This window comes from Lytechinus pictus, chromosome 6 (genome assembly GCF_037042905.1).
Source record: "Lytechinus pictus isolate F3 Inbred chromosome 6, Lp3.0, whole genome shotgun sequence".
NCBI lineage: Eukaryota > Metazoa > Echinodermata > Echinoidea > Temnopleuroida > Toxopneustidae > Lytechinus > Lytechinus pictus.
This window is the reverse complement of record NC_087250.1, coordinates 24918173-24941722: the sequence shown is the minus strand read 5'-3', so window position 1 is coordinate 24941722 and position 23550 is coordinate 24918173. Positions and strand designations below refer to the sequence as shown.

Here is a 23550-nt window from a genome sequence, read left to right as displayed (position 1 = left end):
TTGGGAATAAGCTTGATGGACAGTACTAAACAAAATATTTACCATGCTGTGCACTAACTAAGAAACTGACAAGGGGTAAAGTTACCAACGCTCGAGGTTGCTGCTAATTTATGCACTATCAATGGTAAAATTAGTGGGAGAAGAATTACATTCTTTTGGGGAAGTGCACCTTGCATCATTTAGGGTGGTTAGTGGAGCGGTGTGGCCCAGTGGATTAGTCTCCGGACTTTGAAACAGAGGATCGTGGGTTCAAATCCCAGCCATGGTGTAGTTTCCTTCAGCAAGTAATTCATCCACATTGTGCTGCACTCAACCCAGGTGAGGTGAATGTGTACATGGCAGGAATTTATTCCTTGAAATGCGTGTGCGCTGTAATCTGAGTACTTACGGCCGCCAAGCTACAGCTGTGGTAATAATATCCAAGTCCTTTGGAAGCGCTGCCATAGAGACATTATTCATAATGTGATATGCGCTATACAAGAACTGTATATTATTATTATTATCATTATTATTAGAGTGCAAATGAGCAGTTCAGTGTGCAAACAAGAACAGTCATTTCTACTTCACCTCCGAGACACAGTAGATATACCAATGTTTTCATTTCATACCTGGTACAGAAAAGATGGCATATATATTACTAAAAAAGGACTTCAAATATAGTTAATTTGCTTTGTGATTACTTCCAGATCACCTTCATTGGATGATGTACTGTCTAATAGAGGTAAGAAACATAACATGAATCGTTCACCTTATTGTCACTTCTGAAAACAAATTATCATTTATTTAGAATTCTTAACTTTTAATCATGTTAATTGGAACGTAACTTACAATCAGGGTAATTAAGAAAAAAATATCCTTCCAGCAATGGTTTGGTAGTTGCCACCAATGACCACTGTTCCTACTCACACGTAGGCTTCTCTTTAACCAAGATCACAAAGTAGGTATAATCCAATTTTTGATACATGTAGTGAAATTGCATGATTCATGTTTCATTCAATGCATTGTATGTATCATGGAGAAATTCACCTTATGTCCCTTCAGAAATCATTATTAGGCCATCCACGCCTGTCAAGGTTTCTGCAGAAGTCAAAAGTAATACCAGTCAGGAAATCAAGTTAGAAGACCATGGGATATTGATGTACATTCCCACAGGAGCCATTTTACATGCTGACTTTTGTCAGATCATACTAACCATCATAAGAGACAATCCGGGTGTTGATAGCTCAGAAAGTGAATCAATGGCTTGCTATGGAATCAGATGTGACCCTCAAACCTTGATCTTCAACCAACCTGTTAAGATCACTATACCACACTCTTCCTTGGTCGTCAATCCAGAGCAAGTGAAACCAGACATCGTTTGCCGAGTGTGGGACTCAAATAAGGGTAAGTCCATAAAGAATGGGAGTCAAACAGTATACACGTACAAATTATACATGATTGTGTTTTTTACTTCTTGAAATGACTTTGGCGCTAAGCTGTAATGTATAAGAAATGTCTTATTTCACATTCTTCGATCATCATTACAAGCAGAAGCATTACTACAAGCATTGCAATCATGCATGCTATCAGTACAGCAGCTATTGTCTCGTTAACATTACTGAGTGTGTTTACTGATACCTTTTCTTTTATAACTTTTTTCTGACAATGTTTACGATCTTGAATGTTCTGACATAATTCATTCCATTTTAACTGATCTTTCTATTCTGGGTACTGGTAAAACAAGATCTACCAAGAACTTCCAGGAAGCATTCATCCATCTCACCAGAGAAGCCACCGTACTGCAGACTGTATAAGAAATACCTTGAGCTGTACATTGATCGCTGTGCGGAGTGGTGGATTCTGATTCCTCTTGAACAACAGGTGATCAGACAGCAAGTTATGTGTTCTCCATACATCCCATATAGGATCGAAAGAGGACAAGAGTTTGCAGTTAATCTTCAGTTGTATAACGGCGTTCCTGGAAACGAAGCGGTACGTATAAACAACATCGCTCCAGAATACTTCTCGGTCATTTACCATGTTTACCATTTCACAGCTGCTTTGAAAACGTTATGATTCTTTTACCAATCTGTGGTTCAAGTTCACATTTGGTATGACATTATTATTTATTTATTTATGATACGAATATTTGCAGGCAGAACAGTATTTCTTGGATTTCAATTGATTATATTGATTAGAAAAATTGCATCACTGAAATACTTATATAAATTTGTCGAAAGATTGCATGAAATAAAGACTTTTCAGATCTGTAACTGTATATTGGCGGACAAAATGATATAAATAAAAATAGAATATTACAATCCTTGTAGGTTATACAAGAGGAGTCGAGGCAACAGTCGTGCCATAGATGCCATCGCCCGGTTCCATTCAGCTTTGAAACAAGGTCTGGTGACGTCACAATCACATGCCATCGTGAGGGTGTAGAAGTTGAATGCCAGGTAATCGAGCTTTATAACATCTTTTATGGGTTTTCTTTGCAATCCGACTGTTTGTTAGCAAAAAACTAATTCTGAAGCAAGTTAAAGAATGCCTTTTTTGAGGGGGGGGGGGATCTTGGCAGTTTATGCATTTCACTATTCTGGTGCCGTTCTTTTTCCCCAAACAGATTGTTTCTCTTAGGGATCTTCAAGCACAGATGAGCCAATGTATATCGCTTTACGTACCGTCCATTGAAGACGATGTAAACTTTGCAGTGATAACCATAACGATAACACAGGCTGGGAAGCTTGGGATATCACGATCTATTGCCTTTGTCATTAAATATTCAGGTAGAATTTCAGGTTTTATATTTCAAATGATATTAAAACAAAATGTTATGTTTCTTATTTCAATCACTGAAAAAATGGATAAACGTATTGCCGTTGTAATTACCTATCCGAAACCACCGTTTTACTTTGAGATGTCATTTATTTCCATGCACTAAGATGAACGGTATTCAATATACCACTATAACATAGTGCACATCATGTACATTACACATTCTTTGACACTATCGTTGGCATTAAATATACACTTCATGATCTGTTAATGCCGATGATTATTTTCAAATGATAAAGTAAAAGTGTATTCTCATTGTAAACAGAAAACAGAGGAATGTTCGTTTTATGTCAAACTCTCTCGTCATTTTCTCTTGGTTTTAGATGGACCGGAAAGCCCAACTCTCTCTGAAGAGGCATACTTCATTAGGTAAATTTCTATCGGTTAACACGGTTAGATTTTTTTTTCGTTCAAGGGGGCTCATTGTGTTCCTTAAAAATAGATATCTAATTTTTTTCATTTAATATCCTTTTTGACTCGGTTGGACGTGTGACGACATCATTTTCAATCAACTTCTCAAAATTATGTACACACACACACACACACACACACACACATATATATATATATATATATATATATATATATATATATATATATATGTATATACGGTGCGTATCAAAAAAAGTTTACACTTAGAAAAAGTCATGTAGAATTATACATTTGTAATATCCTGAAGATTTTTAGACATTTTAACATTGACCAGTACAGATCCATTAAAGGAAATACGATATAACTGTCGAAAAATATTTCTGCTTGAGTAAGCACCACTTACTTTTGAAAAGTTTGTGAAAAATGATTTGCGCAGAACTTTGAAATAGTTATGCGAATAAAAGTAAACCTTAATCATGAGGAACACATGGAATTTAGCTAGTGACATAGATTTGAAGATATCTTTTACCTTTTTTAACTTGTTTCCTTGCCCAAAACACTTCGAAGTGTGCATTGCGCCCCGCCCCACTCCCCCATACCCTGAGGCCATCATGACGATATTTGCTTTACACTGAGCTGTGATTTTCATGAAATGGGTTAGGCTTGATTTTCATTTTGGTAATCATTGTCATTTGTCAAGCTTGGGAAAAGTGTGGAGAAATAAGTATTAAATGAAAAATGAAATGTAAACCCACTTTAAATGATACAAACTTAGTGAAAAAATGTTGGAGATGTCTGATATCAGCTTTTCTTTAGATTTAGTTATGTCCTCAGATCAAGCTGGCACAAAATAGGTAAAGGTTGTGCTTACTAAGTGTTAATTTTTGTGACAAAATTGTTACAAAATTCGTGCATGTATCCGTTTTACTTCAATTGACTGAAAGTGCAAGGAAAATGTATGAGAAATGTTTCGCAGGGTAAGTTAGATTTCGCCTTTTCCCCTTGATACAGCGTGAAAACAAGCATTTCTGCGCAAACAGATTTCTGCGAGCTTTACAAAAATGGACAGTGCTAATTCAAGTGTAACATTCTGTCAAAATGTTTACTTTCATTGGATAGATGAGACCCAATCCCAAGAATATATGTGAAAAAAATTACCCGCATGTTGTATATTTTTTAATTCCCAGGCCTTTTTCAAAGTGTAAACTTTTTTTGATACACACTGTATATATATATATATATATATATATATATATATATATATATATATATATATATATATATATATATATTACTCACTTGTAACCATGTAGTAATGACCACTAAGTACCCCTTATGTAAACAATACACATGTACCCCTTCAGTAACCCCATTCAACTATACATGCTCTGGCAACCCAATGTTATACCCTAATGCACGTGCTCTGTATACTTTATCACAAAATTACTGTTCAATGATTAATGAATTTAAATTACATACTATTTAATATATATATATATTAAATAGTATGTAATTTAAATTCATTAATCGTTGAACAGTAATTTTGTGATATTTTAACACTACGCATTTATTATTTCAATCTATCTTCTAGGACAATAGAAAAAGTGAAGAACAGTGACCTACAATCGGACATAGACATCCTGACAATAGCCCAGACAATGGACGTAAATCAATTCTATGATTTGGGCATAGCTCTTGGTTTCACCGTAGCTGAGTTAGATCGGGTAGAGTACAGGAGATTCAGAGACAGGCAGCAAGCCGCCTATGACATGTTGGTGGTATGGAGGGGGAGACAATCATCTACCCTATCAGCAAAGAATACTCTCATCACATTTATGGAATCATGCAACTCATCATCAAATGATACAACCTTTCCAGGTTTGAGTTTCGCGTTTGTTGTAAATATGTAACCTGTTGTATGTTCAAAGATGGATAAGAATTATTTTTGTTACTAGTTTCAGAATGAATTCTTCCAGATTTATGACGTAGTTGTATCTTCGTTTGTAAAATCACAAATATTGCTTGAAAATGGACAGTACAGATATATGACAATTTCTTATCAGTTTGTAGCTGATCTCTGTAGTCCTTTATCACACAAAAAAAGAATAGTGAATTTCATTTTTGTTTGTGGATTTAAAAATGGTTTTAGTCTTGTTTTTCATCTTGTTACTAATTTAAAATAAATAATGGTTTCATCTTTGTTTTGTAAATTAACTGAAAAATTGACAGTTTGGGTATTTGGCAATTTCTAAAAGGGCACTACATAACTCTTGTATATTGCATGTAAATTGAGTTGCATGATTCTCCACTTTCTCGTTTGTATTTTAAGATCATTTAGGTTTGTTGGAGGATCAACATGCATTATTATGTATAGCAATCGTTCAGTGATCATGAAGTTTATCATTGATTTTTTTTTTCTCTCTCTACTACAAATCTATTTTGTCATGATCATTTCTTTACATTGCTCTCACCTCGGAATCGTCTACTCCCATCAAGACATTGACCCGACCGAGTAAGTTTCTTTAGTATGTATAGTTTACGTGTTATCATAGACAAATGGAAAAAAAAGCCAGCAATATATGAAAATAATGTGTAAGGGAAAATATTTTCTACTCTATTCAAAACATTGGAAATTGGACGTAAATCATTTGAATATTGAATATGTCTTCTGAATTACATTAATGATGAAAAAATATCAATGTTGTTACTTGATTTGTTTCAAGTTGATATGTATTATAATGGCTTAAATTACCAATAGTGAATTCATGATTTCAATCCAATGATACAGAGAGATTCCTGATACAACGCTGTTACAAGTTGCCCGTCATATCAGCAAAGAGAAGTTCTATGAAATCGGGGTTCAACTTGGATTTGACGAGATAGAATTACACCACATCGAGCATCGATCCCTGTACAATAGGAAAGATGCTAACATCCAAATGCTCTCGATGTGGAAAGCATCTCAGATATCATCAGATAAACCGGATGAGAAACTTAGGACCGTCTGGAAATCGTTGAAAGAGGCCTCAAAAGCTACGGACATGAATGGTACTCGACATCATGTTAAGAAAAGAACATGCAAAATTAATGAAAAAAAAATGATATTAAGTTGTTTTAGTATAGTGGTGTTCGATTTCAGTAATTTATATAACTTGTCAAAATTTATTGCAATGGTCCTTTTTATTTCACAGCATAATGCATAATGAAAGAAATCATATATCCACCTATACCTTAAAATTTTGTATGGTTCTTTGAAGAAAAAAAGTACAAATTTACAAATGATAATTGAAACAGCAAGCGCGAACAAGCATTTATGCCGGGCTTCACTATAGTTGTCAAAACATTTTTTTTTTTTCACAGAAACGGTCGACCGTACAAATAGAAGTGGATAGCACTTGCCTCGTCAAAATATGGCGAGTAAATAATTAAAAGAAAACGCCATTAACTCCAAAACACGGTCAATATTTTCCTGTGATTTATATTTATTTCTTTAGGGGGGGGGATCGCTGGTAAACAGCAAACCACTGATTTGTACGGCACAATACGATGAGTTTCAAAGGTTTATTATCAAGTAAGATTCCCATATGCATTAAACCCTCTCAATATATACCATATTATGCAGATGATGAGAATAGAGATGAAGATGATGGTGAGATTGCTCTCGACCCGGAAGTAAATGCTGACCCATCACCACAACAAGAACCAGCACAAGATGAAGAGGAAGACAATGACGATTGGAAGATCATCGAATACTTAGGGTCAGGTACGAATGAAGCAGGGTATGGATGGAGAGAGAGGGTGTGATTAATAAATAATTATAGATACAGTATTTATTATGCGCCATCTACCTAGCGAACTTTTCTAAAGCGCAGGGGGGGGGGGTTATAGATAAAATAATGATCGCTTATGGGTGTATAAACTGATCGGGGTGTGAGGGATGGAGAGGGGGGGGGGTGGGGGGGGGGGCTTAGTAGGAAAATAAAAGAGTCATAGTAACAATAAAGATGCACATATCTGAAGCTTAAAACCCTGAATTATCGGCAACATTTATGCTGAAGACAAAATTCAGATGAAGTTGTTATCAATTATGTGTACGCAGGGTGTAACAGGTTATCTTTATTAAAACGTTAAGCCAACATTTCTTATTAAATCGTAGACAAAGATGAAATTGTTGGAGACTTCGACGAGTATGGAGGTTCACCTGGTAATTCAGAACTTTGTGCAGTTGTTCGTCCAGTAGCGAATGTCACGGTGGCCTTACAAGTAGCTAAAGCTCTTCGTTTGGACGTTAATGACATCATAAGTCTTATTGCTCCTCGCGACCCTGCATTAATGGAGAGACTAGCATGGAAACTCCTTCATCAATGGTGTAGACGTTTAGGAAGACAAGAGAAGGGAGAGAAGATGGCTGCGCTTCTTCAAGGATACAGCATCGGAGATACTTACACAGGTTGGATAACGAATTACATTTTAGTAATAATTCTCCTTTACTGGTATTAATTTTAACACGCTTTTTGTAGATAATGTCGTTGGAATGGAAACTGGTCAAAATGATTAACAAAAAATATTAAAAAAATGTTTTAGTATATATTTTGGCATATGGGAAACATGAGTCCTCATTCAACATTAGGTTATTATGTGATTATGTTCCCCTATGAAAAAGGTATTGGTGAAATCTCTGCCAAGATTCGTACAACTCCAGACTTCATCGACCTCACCCAACGGCTGGTTCTACCAGCTTCTGAAATTATTCAGGTGATGTCATCGTATTTGACCTTTGAACCTGCCTTGATACGTCGGGTGATTCTCCAAATGCTTCATAGATGGGTCAAACAAGGAGGAACAAGGCTGATGTTGCTTGAAATTACTCAAGCTTTTAATTTCACTGATGCTGCAGAACACATAGCTACAGGTAGGCACTTGCAGCCATGTACGAAAATATCAAAGTTAAAATTGTTTTAAAAGTAAATAATATATAAATTCTTGTAGGAAAGGCGTATAAAGCTTTTGTTAGTTTAACCGAATTCAGGATGTGTGTTCATTCGTGATATTTATTGAATGCACGTTTCGAGGTTAGGAAATTTACCATAGCTAATCTTCAACTATTGTAATTCATTGAAAGAGACATGTTGATGGATGCTTACTCATATAATAATCATGCCAGTTCTAGTTTTATTCACTGAAAGATCATCACTTAAAGAACCCAACAATAGCTATTTGCCGACCCTTGTAGCTCTAACCCATCAATAGTGATTCTGCTTCATTCTTCAGCGTATCATTGTGCAATCAATAGAACTTGGAGGCGAATTCAATGTGTGTTCATTCATTTCTAGAATGTACGTATCAGTGTTAGGAAATGTGCTACAGGTTATTCTTCATCTATCGTATTTCAATAGAATATTTATTGATGTTTCATCTTATTTTAATCACTCCATTTCAAGTTTAAATCATTGAATGTACAAGTATGATATTGAAAGATCTTCTCTTGAAAAGGCCACAATATCCATGATATCTATTTGCTGACCCCATGTTTTATACTTCCCAATAACAGCCATGCAACATCACCCGGGTTTCTTTATTCCGTTTACACATGGCATCATTGATCACGATGGTGGAGAGCTGAAGCTAGATGACATTGGCATCAGAGTGTCCATTCCTTCAGGAGCGATTCCCAAAGGAATGAGATCACTTGTTACTCTCACTGTCCTAAAAGGAAGTTCATCCAAGTTACCCCTGGATGCTGGCGAGGTTCTCATAACACCGATCATCCAGTGTTCCTTCAACCATGACCTTCTCAAATCGGCAACTACAGTGCTTCCTCATTGCATCACACCAGACCAAGACAAGCAAAAGAAGAAAGACTTGAGTGTAAAGCTTTACAGCAAAATAGGTCCAGGTAATATCAAATTTAGTTAGTATACGTTTCTAATATGAATTAATTCTCTTGTTTGATTTTTTGTCTGCTTTGGGGGTGTTAATATGAAACTCTTCATATTGATATGCAGTCACATTTGGACTCAACACGATAATTTATTTTTAACACTAAATATTTTCTTGTCTTTTGCATATTCTAGGAGAATTCGGGTACAGGACATTGCTTCCTAAATCTGTCGAAACCTCCGAAGGCAGGGTTACCTTCTCAACGCGTCATCTTCAGTACTTTGCTCTGTCTTCAAGCGATATTCATGGAGTTCAGTTCATATGTGAAGTATCACAGCCTCTGTTCATGAGAAACCCCACACAGCCCGCTCTACGAATCTACATTGCACATCCTTACAACAAAGACTATGCAGTATGTTTAGGCCCTATGTTGATTTTCAAGAATCGCATTCCATGCCTGAGCAAGGGTTAAATGAGAAGAAAATCTGATTTTGTAATAATATTTAAGAAGGAAAACTTCTCAAAGACGCTCTGAAGTACCTCAAAATTTGATTACGTAGCAGTATATATATTTATATTGTAGCCGAATCGACTTTCTTTCCTGACGAGCTGGTTCGTTTCAGCTGCAATATACAACCAGTTGATGTAAAGTCCGTCTTTCTTCACTTCTGACTCTTTACTCCTTCACAATATCTTATATCATATCTCGTGGAACCGCACAACCATGTTGAAGACCGAATACCCAGCATTCAGTATTTCCGTAATTTCAGTATCTCGGTAATATCAGAACTTTCAAGCATCCTCACTCATCTCGGAATCTCGGTAAGGTCAGTATTTCCCGTCTCTTCTCTCGTCTCAGTACTTTCCGTATCTTCTCTCGAGTCAGTATTTTCAGTATCTCAGGAAAGTCGGTATTTTCCGTACTTCAGTAAAGTCAGTATATTCCGTACTTCGGAAAAGTCAGTATTTTCCGTACTTCGGTAAAGTCAGTATTTTCCGTACTTCTCACTTTTTCCAGTCAGTACTTCCAACACTTTCGTGCTTCTGCTTTCAGACCATGCATTCTGTAGCTCTGTACTCAACATAACGACAAGCATGAGTACTAAGAATTTCTTTCTTCAAACTTTACTAGAATACATGCTCACCCTGTCGCAGCAGGATTAAGTAGAACTTGAGCAGAGTTTATGGTAGGAAATACTACTTGTCGGCATAGTAGCCTGGTTTGTAATCGAGCAGAAAGTAGACCTGTATCATAGAGATGTATACTAATTACGCTAGAGTGCGGAGTCGCCATAGGCGCGCGTACTTAACGTCTGTGATTGCGCGGAGCGTGGTCGGCCATTGCTCGATAGGTCTTGATTTACAGAAGTACCCGGATGTACACATAGCTCGTGCGTTGTAACGCTGTGAAAAAGGAATGCCGTCTCCGGCCTTTTTTCTTGAAGAAAAGAATCCAACCTCATTACGATCGAAAATATTAATGACAAATTGCATCTCAATTAATCATTAGTGTGATTACATGGGGATTATGCTGTGAATTTGGCATTTATACCTGACTTCTCGGGATGAAATTCTCTTATAATTTTTGCATTTACCTCTCTGTTTAAAGGCCTATTTTAGATGATAATAGATAATAATATTTATCATATCAGATAAAAATAAAAATATAAACGTACATTAATGGAAAAATTGACAATTAATTCAAAAGACAGTGAATTAGCCCATCTTCTCCGCTGGATATCCCTACCTATGCATCGTCCTTATCCACATTTCCTTAATTCACGTTACTTGATGTTCTTATGACCAATTTGTTCCTGTTGGATATAATATTTTAATTTCTATATAGGCCTACTATATGTAACTTGCTTTAATTTGTAAGAAATATATCATTAACAATAATTTGTATAAGTTAGTGTTTTGATCTTTGATTATGCGCTATTATAATAGCAAGTAGTATAAAGGGTATCTCATTACTTTTCTTGGCGTTACACCAGTGTACATTCTAGAATCGATTTTTTATTCGCTTTTTAAGGGGTGGGTGTAATTAAAGTGTCATACGCACCCAATCAAAATTACTTTGACACACTATGATAAAAATAAAATAGGGGCACGACTGCATGGATCCCTCCCTAAAGTGAAAATGAACATGACATAATAAATGATTGTGATTTTATGCACCCCCTGTTTCAAAATCATTCTGCGGCCCCGTATGTAAATGATATTATAATTTTGTTCATCCATGAAAACCTTATTATAAAACAAACCTGAATAATCAGACTCAGGTCCATAGGCTAGCCAATGAAATTAAAAGAATAAAATTAGAAGATCAAATTAGATATATTTTTAAAGTGACAAACAAAACTGAATATGCAAAACGCATGTCTACCGGTTTATGACATAGGCCGGTGCCAGTGTTTGGAAATCTTTGCCATAAATTTAACACAGACACAGTTAATTAACACAATTTCAAGACAGGTAATTATGATGATCACTCAACAGCTGACAGTTTGTATAACATCTTATTCCAAGTATTTTCAGTTTTGCAATATTCAAATAATATTATGTTTGGTTTTAGTACTCACAATTTTGCAACCGTTTTTATATAAGTTTATTAAGTTTGCATTTATGAATCTCTTTCATGATATTGTTATCAACTGGTTTTTTACACTTAGTTTTAGTAATAACAATCTTTGTATTATAATACAAATATCTTCCCGCCATTTTTCTTCTCTTCTCCTCCTTATTCCTCTCCTTCTTATTATTCTATCCTTGATTTGTTCACATAATATTGGTCCAATCATTATAGGATCACAAACTCCGGCCATAATTATATCAACAGAATATTTCAGCCGGTTTGCCGATCTGCATAGCATTTCAGCCGGAGTGAATCAAAGACTTTCCAGAAAATCAAAGTGAAATTGTTCTATGTTGCGTTAAACACGCATTGTAATTTGTTTACTCTCCGAAATATTGAAATGTTTGCAAGTCAATAACACACGGTAAACATCCTACACTTTACCCCATGGCCTCCTGTACATTGCAAAATTGTACTATACTGCATGCGTGCATTTGATATGCAAATTTTGCTGTCAACAAACATTTCTTAATTGCTCGCGCGTAATTATATAAGTAATCAATATGACCGGATGGTTGACAGCATTGGAAATTTAAATCATTAACTTATCAATTAACTGGACCAATGCATAAATCATTTTCAAATATTATCAATAAAAGTCATTTTATGACTCACGAGTTATTGTGATGTTGGTTACATCGACGTTTAAAACCATGGGGAAAGGAGTTATAGGCTCTATATTCTATATATGATTTCTATGTGTATATCTATATGGAAAATGAATTGTAAAAATTATCATAAGTAAAGAAATAAATTATCAGCAATCAGCATCATAGTAATTAGGAAACTATGCTTGAAAAAAAAATGCAATCGTGTTATTTTCGATAGCTTGTGTCTCGGATGCATCAGACACTGTGAAAGGGCCTATGAAATTTCTGAGGTCAACTTGAACACCAGATCATATTAAATTTGCAGGACCTTGAACGATATGCCTAGGCCGAGCTGCATGTTATTTTTAATATTCATCCCTTCCAAATCATCAGAAAAAAAGAAGTCATATATATGATACATCGAAATGTTATGACCAAAGCAAAAACGATTGGGGATCATATTATCGTAGGACTGTATTATTTGTAGGATATATTATGCCCTATAGATAGGTCGATATAGGCAGTTTTGTCCTTAGTTTTGATAGATTCTTTGTTAATTTGAACTTTAATCCAGTGCGATTTACAATATTTTGCTTTTCCATTTGCTTTCAAGCTCGTATGTCATCATTTTGTTCCGTTTCTGTGCTATCACTGTACATGCCCCATAGGTAATGTACGCGCATGGCAGGCTGCGAAAACCTATCGAGTAATGGCGGCCGGTCTCCGCGTAATCACAGAGATTTGACGAAGTACGCCCTCTAGTGTTATTAGTATACATTTTTATGACCTGTATCGATCTAACTAATCGATTCCAGAGGGAGCTTGTCAGGCACTAAAATTTTATCACTTTTTGAAAATAGGTAAAGTCATAGAATAAATCTTTTCAGCTAAGACAATGGTGATTGTCACTTCTTTTGTATATCCAAACAGTGTAAAATTATTAAAGATAATTAGCTAAAACAATTATACAGTTGTAAACTTCGATATTTCTCAGCAAAAAGGCATAATTACATTTTTTACAGGAAATCACTACATAATCGATTACAAGCGATTAATGAATTTCGCTATACAACTATGCATATGGATTAAAAATTATTCTACAGACTTTGCCGTTCCAAAACAATACTGATAATCAAATAAACCTTTCATTTCGTTACAATATATATATATATATATATATGTGACTCGACATACCGAAATGAGAGACAAGTCGGAATGTTCCAAATCCAATTTTTTTAGTGATTATTATACCCCGTTTCTTTACCTTTAATTTGATATATCACTCGACCCTTAAAAGTAAATATTAGTAGAGATATTAGCCTTAGAATGCAAGAAGAATTGGGCTCTTGAAAATAAAAATCAAGAGAAAAACGCCTTCGAAGTTTGACTTCCGTTTTGACCCTGCTCCATGAAAAAAATCTATTTTGCCACCGCCGAGCTAACCGAAATGCCCTAATAACCGCTTGCCAAAAAAGGCGAAATGATTAACCAATGAGGAGGCTGCTTTGAGAACAATAGTCAACTTGCAAGTCACGCGCGACTGCAAGACGAAACAACGTTCCATGTCAATCAATTATCTTCTACACATCAGTGGTTAAACCGGGGTTTTATAATAATCTTCGTGAAAGAAAAAGAATGTCATGATATAAAAGGTTGGACCTAAAACCACGGAGGAGGGAGTATTCCAATTGTGCCATCGGCTTGCTTGAATGTCGATGGCGTTTACTCTCACCCGGACTCTTGACATGTAATCTATCAAGCGAGTCATTATGACCTTAACTTTAACCGCATGTTAAAAAAAAAAACTATCCCTTGTAAGAATAATGGTAAGATGGGCCTTCAAAATAATTTGTACCTCACCTTTACTAATGGCTTGTGTGCTCATGTTTTATTAATGCTTATGTTAGATTGAGACAGTGAGAACAAAAACGCGAATAATTTGTTCAATATCGTCTATTACCGATCATTGGGGGGGGGGTATAATTTACAGCATTGGAATGATTTGAAATTAGTACAAAATACATAAAGGTATATTAATGAAAAAAGGCAATAGAAAAAGGTTTATAATGATTCTAAAAGTGGTGCAGAAAAAAAACCTTGACATAAACGTCTTAATTCTACAACAAAAAGAGCGAGGAGGTACCCTGAGTAAAGTCCCGTTATAATTATTTCCAACAGAGGATAGATTAGGGGAGATACGCTTTTTATTTTTTTAAACAAACAAGTGCACACCTACTTACAAATAATGCGTAAAGCATTTCCATTTATCTGAATGAAGGATATAAGAGCAAAGGTGTCGTAGCCGCGGGGATCGATCCCGGACTCTCCATGTATAGCCAGGCACCTTAGACCACTCGGTCACGGCACCTCCAACATGAATGCTGATTCGGATCGATATCAAGCACAGCAATATTTTATTCTAACACAGTAACAGATAAAGAATTAGAACATGCAAATGCCTTGTGCAACAAGTCTTTGTAAGATTGAATGATTAAATTTGGAGGAGAGAGAACCCCCCTAAAAAGAGAAAAAAACATAATAATAAATTCAAAATAAAAAAATAAAACGAAATAAAAGCCCGGTTGTGTTTATAGTTCTCTGTTTTTTTCTTGTCCGTTTTCTTAATTTTCCAATAGAACTTTTGACTCATTCCATTCTACCTTAATTTCCCGCTGTTGTTTGCTATTTTGTCATCTTTGTTGTTTATTTCCCTTTCTTACCAATCACGCTAGCATAGTATTTTGGAATGATTTGTTCTTTCTCACATCAACCTCCCTAATCACTCTGTCAAAGATATCAAAGTCTGCATCTTCGGCGGAGGATACAGATCGGCAGAGGAACGGAAATGGGCTGAGCTGAGACATATCGTCAAAAGCCGCACGTTTGAAAGTGGCCTCAACAAAGATCTGTCTTGGCTCAACGCATTCACATTCTATAGATAATCATATCTTTCTCCTCTTTGCCTTAATTTCCTTAATTCTGCTATCTTGTTTATTATTATCTCTCTGTGCAATGTGCAGCGTGCGCGGTCTCAGCTAGACACTCTTTTTATTACGAAATCTTTTTATTGTTACGAAACCTAAATCATACTCTTTTATTATTTTTATCTTTTATCATTTTGCCTCCGATGAAGATTCTGCTAGGATCGAAAGCTTAGGCCCCTTCTTGACTTTCTCTTTTATTATTACGTAACTTACGTCATTAATGGTCTATTACCCAAAAGCGCGCACTATACATTCATAACAGCATTTTGCGCACCTAGCAGTGGTTACCCTTGTCCCGCTGAGATCGCGCACGCTTTAATAAAAACAACTGTCATTCAAAGTTGTCACAATTCACGAATCTTCCCTGAAGAAGGTAGATGTCTACCAAAAATTTGGAGAGTGAATAAAAGAACTTAATTGTTGGCACTGCAAAAACTGCATTACTCGTGAATTTGTTTCGCATTTCTGATGTCTTATTATTATTATTGCCAATACGTGGAAAACCAAGATGTATATATATATATATATATATATATATAATAAACACAAGTTCACAAGGTTGACTGGAGGTTCATCAAATTTAATTGCAACTCTGAGTTTCACGCAACCTACGTGAGGTGCGATCGTCAGGCAACTTGCCTGACGATCGCACCTCACGTAGGTTGCGTGAAACTCAGAGTTGCAATTAAATTTGATGAACCTCCAGTCAACCTTGTGAACTTGTGTTTATTATTCAAAGCTCTTCCTGTGAAGGACATTGAGCACTCTATACAATGATAGTATTCCCGAAGTATATATATATATATATATATATATATATATATATATATATATATATATATATATATTGGTATAGATATATATATAAATATATATATATATATATATATATATATATATTTACTGCTACGTAGTCAAATTTTGAGGTACTTCAGAGCGTCTTTGAGAAGTTTTCCTTCTTAAATATTATTACAAAATCAGATTTTCTTCTCAAGGGTGTGTTTGTGCGTGTGTTTACATATTGATTCATGCAATAAATGCGTCTTACTTTAGAAAGAAAATGCAGACATTCTATCCAAATAGTGATTCACATGACATCTAGATATTTACCAACGTTTCTTTCCAGGGTGTGAAAGGACAGAATTACAGCTTGTCGGAACCATTCTACGAAGTCACGACTGTATTCAAATTTTGTCTGGAATCTGCTGAAGATAACATCAAGCTTTCGTGTCTCACTGGCTCGGAGAAGACTCAAGAAACTGTAAGGATCTGAAGAACTGTTCTTAATGTCATCCAGGCTCTTTGATGTCATGTCGCATTTCTATACTTTATTGAAAATAATTGTGACCCAAATTTACCAAATACATTTTCAGAAGGTAATAAAATGCCCTTACCATCCAGCTTAGAATCGCTTGTTTTAATATCTATTCAGAATGATGCTGACAAAAAAAAATCATCACGCACCAAAATATGTTCGACGAAGATGACAGATGTTACAAATAGGTTGCATCGAAAGCAGTTCATGAAAATTACTCAAATCCATTGTCTATCTCCTATTTCTTCATAAAGGTTCATGTGCATTGCCTACTATCTGGAGGTTGGAATACTATAGACATAAGTCTGCCGCCCTCAAACGATGATAAGCGTGTTCGTGTTTGCATTGAGCAAGGCCCATCCGTACTTGCAGAACAAGAGATTGAAATCTCCAAAGAAGGTTTGTGGAAAAAAAACACGATCAGAATATCTTTGAATAAAAAACCCCCAACGAATACACCAATTTTATAAATTCACAAGCAAGAAGTAGTTGCAATCATAGTTTGAATATGAGATTAACCAAACATTCACATTGATTTCCATTCTATATTATACATGATATCACGTATAAAAAGGATGCTTATAATATATCTTACGACATGCTCTTGATTTAACGGAAAAAAACTCGAATCATCTTTGGAATACATATTTTGATAAAAGAATAAATATTTCAGTGCGTTCAAAAGTTCAAAAGTACTCAAATGACATAATATGTTTTTTTTTTTTTTTTTTTTAAACAGTGGAACCTGACTACGACAAAGCTCAAAGGTATGAGAATATAAAAATTTCAACATAACAAAAGATAACTTTATCCACTGGCGGCGGAAGCCACAAAATTTAGAGGGGTCCACCTGAATTTTTTTGGATGGACACAGGTAAAAAAAAAAATTGACAAAAAAAAAAAAGGTTATCAACAAAAAATTTAGGGGGGAACGTCCCCCACCTCAATTTTAGGGGGACCTGTCCCCCCCCCCCCCGCTTCCGCCGCCTATGATTTTATCAAGTCATTTTTTAAATATTGTTACAAATGCAAACATTTAAACAAATATAGGGAAATCTAAAAACCCGATTCAGACATAAACTTATGAATTATCTTTTAAAAAGATTTTTAAATAATGCATCGTGATGAAAAAAAAACGTAAATTCAGTTTTTAAAATATGACATTTTAATGCAATTAAATGACAACCTGAGGTGAAAATATATACACAAAATGATCGATTGTTATTTTATTTCATTGATTTTATGATTACTTTTTTTATTTATAGAACTGAATGGTAAATATCCCCAGCATTTCAATTTTGTGCTGCTTCAAAATTGTGTGGTTGGGCTTATTTTACCTGAGGAGCAGATCGCATGGTTCAAAAATAAATTCCAGTTGTGAAGACTACAATGAGTTTCAATAAATTCAATTAATAGACCACCGGTATAAAAAAAAAACTTTATCTGCAAAAGGATTCTGGTACAAAATGCTTAATTGCCCACCGTTTAACAAATTTAGAACAATAAAACAACATAACATGGTCCCAAATTTGACACATTTTCCTTTCGTTCTATCTAATTCTCAGAGTATTCGTTTTTTTATTTGGATGTTATGATATTTACATATTTTTAACGTGGGGCCTATTAGATCAGGATATCAGATGATAATGGTGAAAATTTACGTTGAATGTAAAGGATTTTTTTTTCTTGAAATGAAATCAGTATTTTGATGCATCTACTTTTGCTTGGCTCAACTCAGACTGTATTTTTTTTTCTAATTAATTTCTTCAATTCACTTTCATTACTCCTTATTTCAGTGGAGGCCGAATGAAGTTCGTTTCAAACAGCATGATACAGGTACTGACTGATATAGTTTGTGGAATAAATGAAGCAAGTAAGCTTGGTTACAAACTCGGTTTCTCCTATTCAACGGTGGAGAAATACTTGGTCAGAGCTGACTCTTCGGCCAGGACTGTCTCAAGATCAGGTCTTAGGGAGATGATTGAAGAATGGAGACGGCGTGTCCGACCCAGTGAGCAGGTTGAGAAACTCCAATTTGCACTTGAGGCTGCACGGTTAAGACATGAAGCTGAAATTCTCTTTGTCAAAAGTTAGTCTCAGGCCCTTTTCTCACATCTTGTCGTCGACGAAGAAACATTTTTTTAATAGGTCTGTATCACCAAAATGTACCGCATTAGCTCTATATCAATATAGACTCTTTGATTATAGTATATAGGCATTTATTGTATATAAGTTAAGAATTACAATTGGATTTGAATTAAACATTTTAAATTCTCTCCTTGTTGTGTGACGTGTCTATCTATTTTATATCTACATTTTTGGCTGTTATATTTTAACACCATATTTTTCTTAAGCGTAAATTAAACAATCACTGTACACTTATTCATTTTAAGAAAATCTATGATAAAACAGCTCACTGGACAAATGTATTACATTCGCGTTTTGTTATATATTCATGTATCGATCGGCACGATCTGTTCATATATTTATTATTGGATCTCCTTGCAAAGTTATAGAGAGTTCATTTTCTTTTCCAAAGGTTAATAGTTGTCGCTTGGACGTTTAACCTCATACAAAATCAAAATGTAGACTATGTTCTATGATATTCGATTTTAAAAACATATTTATATCATCTATTTTATGGAAACAAATAATCGAGATTCGACAATCAATATTACCAAAATAAGATTCAATTTATTAAATCTTATATCCATATATTGAAAATTTCATAAGTTTAGTTCTGTATACGAGCACTATGTTATAATTGTCATGGCAATGTTCCTCTGAATAATATTGTTTGTAGATAGTATAGACATCGCCATATAAATACCTTTATTTATTATGACTATCATTTTAACCATTAAAATCCAGCTGTTTTGATAGGCCTAAGTGTTTATAGCATACACTTGTATAGAAAAAGAACTACATTTACTTGTGTGTTAGTATTGAGTGATTCGAGTAGGGCCGACGGAGAGTTGTGTTGAAAATCGGGACCCTTGAACTTAGATATGTTTGCAATGTTAGAACTGCCATGTATGTATTATTTATAGACCCTATTAAATTAACTTTCCTCATTGTTTCCGATGAATGAATTATGTGTAGGCTCTTATACTGCAAATTATATCAATTCATCACTGGTTCATATAAGTTTGCATTTTAACTTTTTTTATGTAACACATGTACATGTATAAATGTCGGTACTATATTCCTTTTAATGTAAATGTATATTAATTTTTACAAAAAAAGGTATACCATCATTTTGCTCCCATATGAATGATACATGATAGCAAAGTCACCTACATGTTTATGTATTTCTTGGTTGTGGTTTTGTTTTTAATGTTGAGTAAATAAAATGTTGAAAGGAAAGAAAACAACATATAGGCTATATTTTCCTTCTCATATTTTGATTGACAAGTCATGGACCATGAGCTCCGATTTGTGTACAATGCTGTGAATACTACCCGGATGTAACATTATCTATTTATCTTTTTATTAGGAATACATTTAGGCGTCATAACATTCAGATTAGATACGATTTCAACATGGTTCTGTTGACATTATATATATTATGCAGTAACTTAGATGCTATGAAATAAAATAATTTTCAATCCTTTAGACAGAAAACATTATAAACAGTAATACATGTATAGGCTTAAGTATCTTAGCGAACAAAACTACTTTAATCAATATCTTGATTTACTTTCTCTATATATTTTGTATATTAGGTATTCATGTTTCCTATGTCATGTATGTCGTATGAATGTATCTCGGCAACAGATGAATGTTTTGTACATGTATAAATCTAGAAACATTTTTATTGATAAAAGGCTTGATACAGAAAGAGAAATAAGAATCATAATGAAAGCGAGTCATAATGAATAATATAATCTTTCATGATTATATTTTAAGACGTTTCATCAACCATGGTATACATTGCAATAACATGTTTGTCGATAACATAATGTATGGCAATTATTATTCATAGACATTTTATTTACTTCAAAAATGAACAGAATTCCAGTATTTAGGTGTAAAAAATCGAAATAATAGTTATAATAATAATATGTCCATTTATATAGCGCAGTTTAATATGTGTATATACTCAACTGCGCTTTGATACTTGGTATCATATTATTACCCCGGCTGTAGCTAAGCCGCCATATTAATATGCGCTATAAAGCGTTCAAGGAATAAATCCTACCGGGTACCAATTCACCTCACCTGGGTCGAAGCAGCACAATGTGGATAAATTCCTTGCCGAGGGAAATTACGCCATGGTTGGGATTCAAACCCATGACCCTCTGTTTCAGAGTCCGGAGACCAATCCACTGGGCCACAACGCTCCACGATAACAATAAGGTTTGTTAACAGGAACGAGGCCTATATCCATATGCAATTGTGACTTATCGCAAAACTTTCAGTCATGAGAGTCGCACGGCATGCAAACGAATATTGTATAAAGCGTTTGATTTCAATATTATTATGACATAAACCTTTCCAGCTTTTTTTGTTGTTGCTTTTTATGCCTTTTCTTTTGAGCTCATAAGAGCATTAATATGTACAGCAGTTATTCAGATTTGAATGTTTTGTTTTCTCGTTACACATATTTTTCGTAGAAGGTGGATGAATTCGCTTGGCCACTGAGTAAAAAAGCCATACTTGAGTCAATATTCATAATGACAATACTTTAAATTTCCGTTGTTAATGGCTCTGGATATCTTTGGAGTCAAAGTCTGTCAATATATACTCGCAAAGTTTAAACATTTTGAAAAAAAGTCACTTGCAATACTTACAAAAAAATATCCACGTTGAACGTGATGAAGCTGATAAGCCTGAAATGCATATTCATTTTAATGTGTGAAAATGTAAATATTTGATATATGGGCCAACAGTGCTTTTATTTGTATGATATCATTACACTGGCCTAAATGTTTCACCTTGTGAATACATGGCCTCTCATAATAATTCTATTCATACGTGTTTTCAGCATGGTCCTGTTAACATGAACATGATGAATAAGATATATGCAGTAACTTCGATGCAAGAAAGTCAGTATTTCAAATCCAGAATTTAAGCAGACTTTTACGCTTAATTATTTTAGCGAACAAAACTAATTTAATCAATATCTTGATTTACTTTCTCTATAGATTTTGTATATTAAGTATTCTTGTGTTCTATGTCATGTATGTTGTATGAATGTTTCTCGGCAACAGATGAATGTTTTGTACATGTATAAATCTAGAAACATTTTTATTTAAAAAAGGCTTGATACAGAAAGAGAAATAAAAATCATAATGAAAGCGAGTCACAATGAATAATTAATCTTTCATGATTATATTTTAAGACGTTTTATCAACCATGGTATACATTGTAAGTACATGTTTGTAGATAACATAATGTATGACAATTATTATGCAAAAACATTTTATTTACTTGAAAAGTTAAACATAATTGGAGTATTTAGATGTAAAAAAAAATCGAAATAACAATAAGGTTTGTTAACATGAACGAGGCCTATATCCCTATGCAATTGTGACCTCTCACAAAACTTTCAGTCATGAGAGTCGCAGGGCATGCAAACGAATATTGTATAAAGCGTTTGATTTCAATATTATTATGACATAAATCTTTCCAGCTTTATTGTTGCTTTTTATGCCTTTTCTTTGGAGCTCGTGAGAGCATTTATGTGTACAGCAGTTATTCAGATTTAAATGCTTTGTTTTCTCATTACACATATTTTCGTAGAAGGTTGATGAATTCGGATGGCCCCTGAGTAAAACAGCCATACGTGAATCAATAGTCATAACATGCATTCATAAATACTTTACTCTATATTTTCGTTGTTAATATGGCTTTGAATATTTCATAGTCAAAGTCTGTCAATATTCGCATAGTTATTTTTTTTTAAAGTCACTTACAATACTTACAAGTTACAGCAAAATATCAACGTTGAACGTGGTGAAGCTGCTATGCCTGAAATGCATATTCATTTTTAATGTGAGCCAATGTAAATATTTAATGAGTATTATAGGCCTACAGTACTTATTTTTAATCATATCACTCCACTGGCCTAAGCGTTTCGCCTTATGAATACAGTGCCGGCCGCAGGAAACGTCACGCCCGAGCACGCAAACACCCTAGGGGGCTTTTGCGTCTAACCGAGGGTATTCAAGGGGAGCAGACGAGGGCGTTTTCCCGGGCCCGCAGTTTCCTGCGTGCTATATAATATTGGCCGTGCCCGCACTTATCCTCGGGTGCCCTAGGGTACGTACATTGCATTATGTTTACATGTGCATGTACTTTGGTGATCTTGTGATAGACCATTATGTTTTTAAACTAGCGTGATCGGAATCTATTGTAGATTATTTTTTTGTAGATGTTATTTTTTTATTTTTTTTTATTCTGTTTTCCCTTATTCCCTCTTTCCCTTTCTTCCTTCATGTTTTATTCTGTCTTTGTTTCTTTCAAATAATGAAGGAATTCTTTTTATTTCTTTCTCTTTTCCTCCATTTTTCTTACTTTTCTCTTTTCTCTCCTTATGTTTTTTCTTTCACACATTTATTCATCTTCCCTTCCTTTATTTTAATTCTTTCTTTCTTTATTCATTACAAGTAATGACGGAAACCGTTCTCTCTTTTATTCAAACTTTTTTCCTTTTAATTTTTCCTTATTTTTTTCTTTCGTCTCAATTCATTTCTTGTTTCCTCATTATTTTCTCTTTTCTTTCTTCCGCTCACACTCCCTTCCCCTTTCTTAATTATATTTTGTTAACAAGTCTAACATTGTGTAGCCTTTTTGTTGATTTTTTGGCCTGGCTCGGTCGATCCGATGGTACATAGTGCTTTGTCGATTGTCCCGTATTTAATTTTGTGAAATCTGGTCATCTGGCTGGAACATCGAATTTATTGTATTTCATTTACCGCAATGAATCTAATCAATCAATCTAATTTGATGCAT

General features: G+C 34.5%; 1 protein-coding gene across 1 annotated transcript; it reads left to right on the top strand.

Annotated features, from left to right (window-relative positions):
* The first annotated feature begins 4143 nt into the window (after positions 1 to 4143).
* Positions 4144 to 21895, top strand: LOC129263972 (uncharacterized). Its single transcript, XM_064100498.1, has 12 exons — positions 4144 to 4166; positions 4781 to 4960; positions 5978 to 6237; positions 6812 to 6952; positions 7346 to 7639; positions 7853 to 8101; positions 8741 to 9085; positions 9264 to 9481; positions 16405 to 16539; positions 16848 to 16992; positions 17333 to 17360; positions 18390 to 21895. The coding sequence occupies exons 1-12, from the start codon at positions 4144 to 4146 to the stop codon at positions 18685 to 18687; spliced, it is 2316 nt and encodes a 771-aa protein (XP_063956568.1). The 3' UTR covers positions 18688 to 21895.
* The last annotated feature ends 1655 nt before the right edge of the window (positions 21896 to 23550 follow it).

What these genes read in the sequence shown, in the direction of transcription:
- LOC129263972 (XM_064100498.1), top strand. Translation starts at nt 4,144, where the DNA reads ATGTATGAGAAATGTTTCGCAGG. An exon ending in CATCGGAGATACTTACACAG is followed by an intron (nt 7,640 to 7,852) that starts GTTGGATAACGA and finishes CCTATGAAAAAG; the next exon opens with GTATTGGTGAAATCTCTGCC. An exon ending in GACTACGACAAAGCTCAAAG is followed by an intron (nt 17,361 to 18,389) that starts GTATGAGAATAT and finishes TCCTTATTTCAG; the next exon opens with TGGAGGCCGAATGAAGTTCG.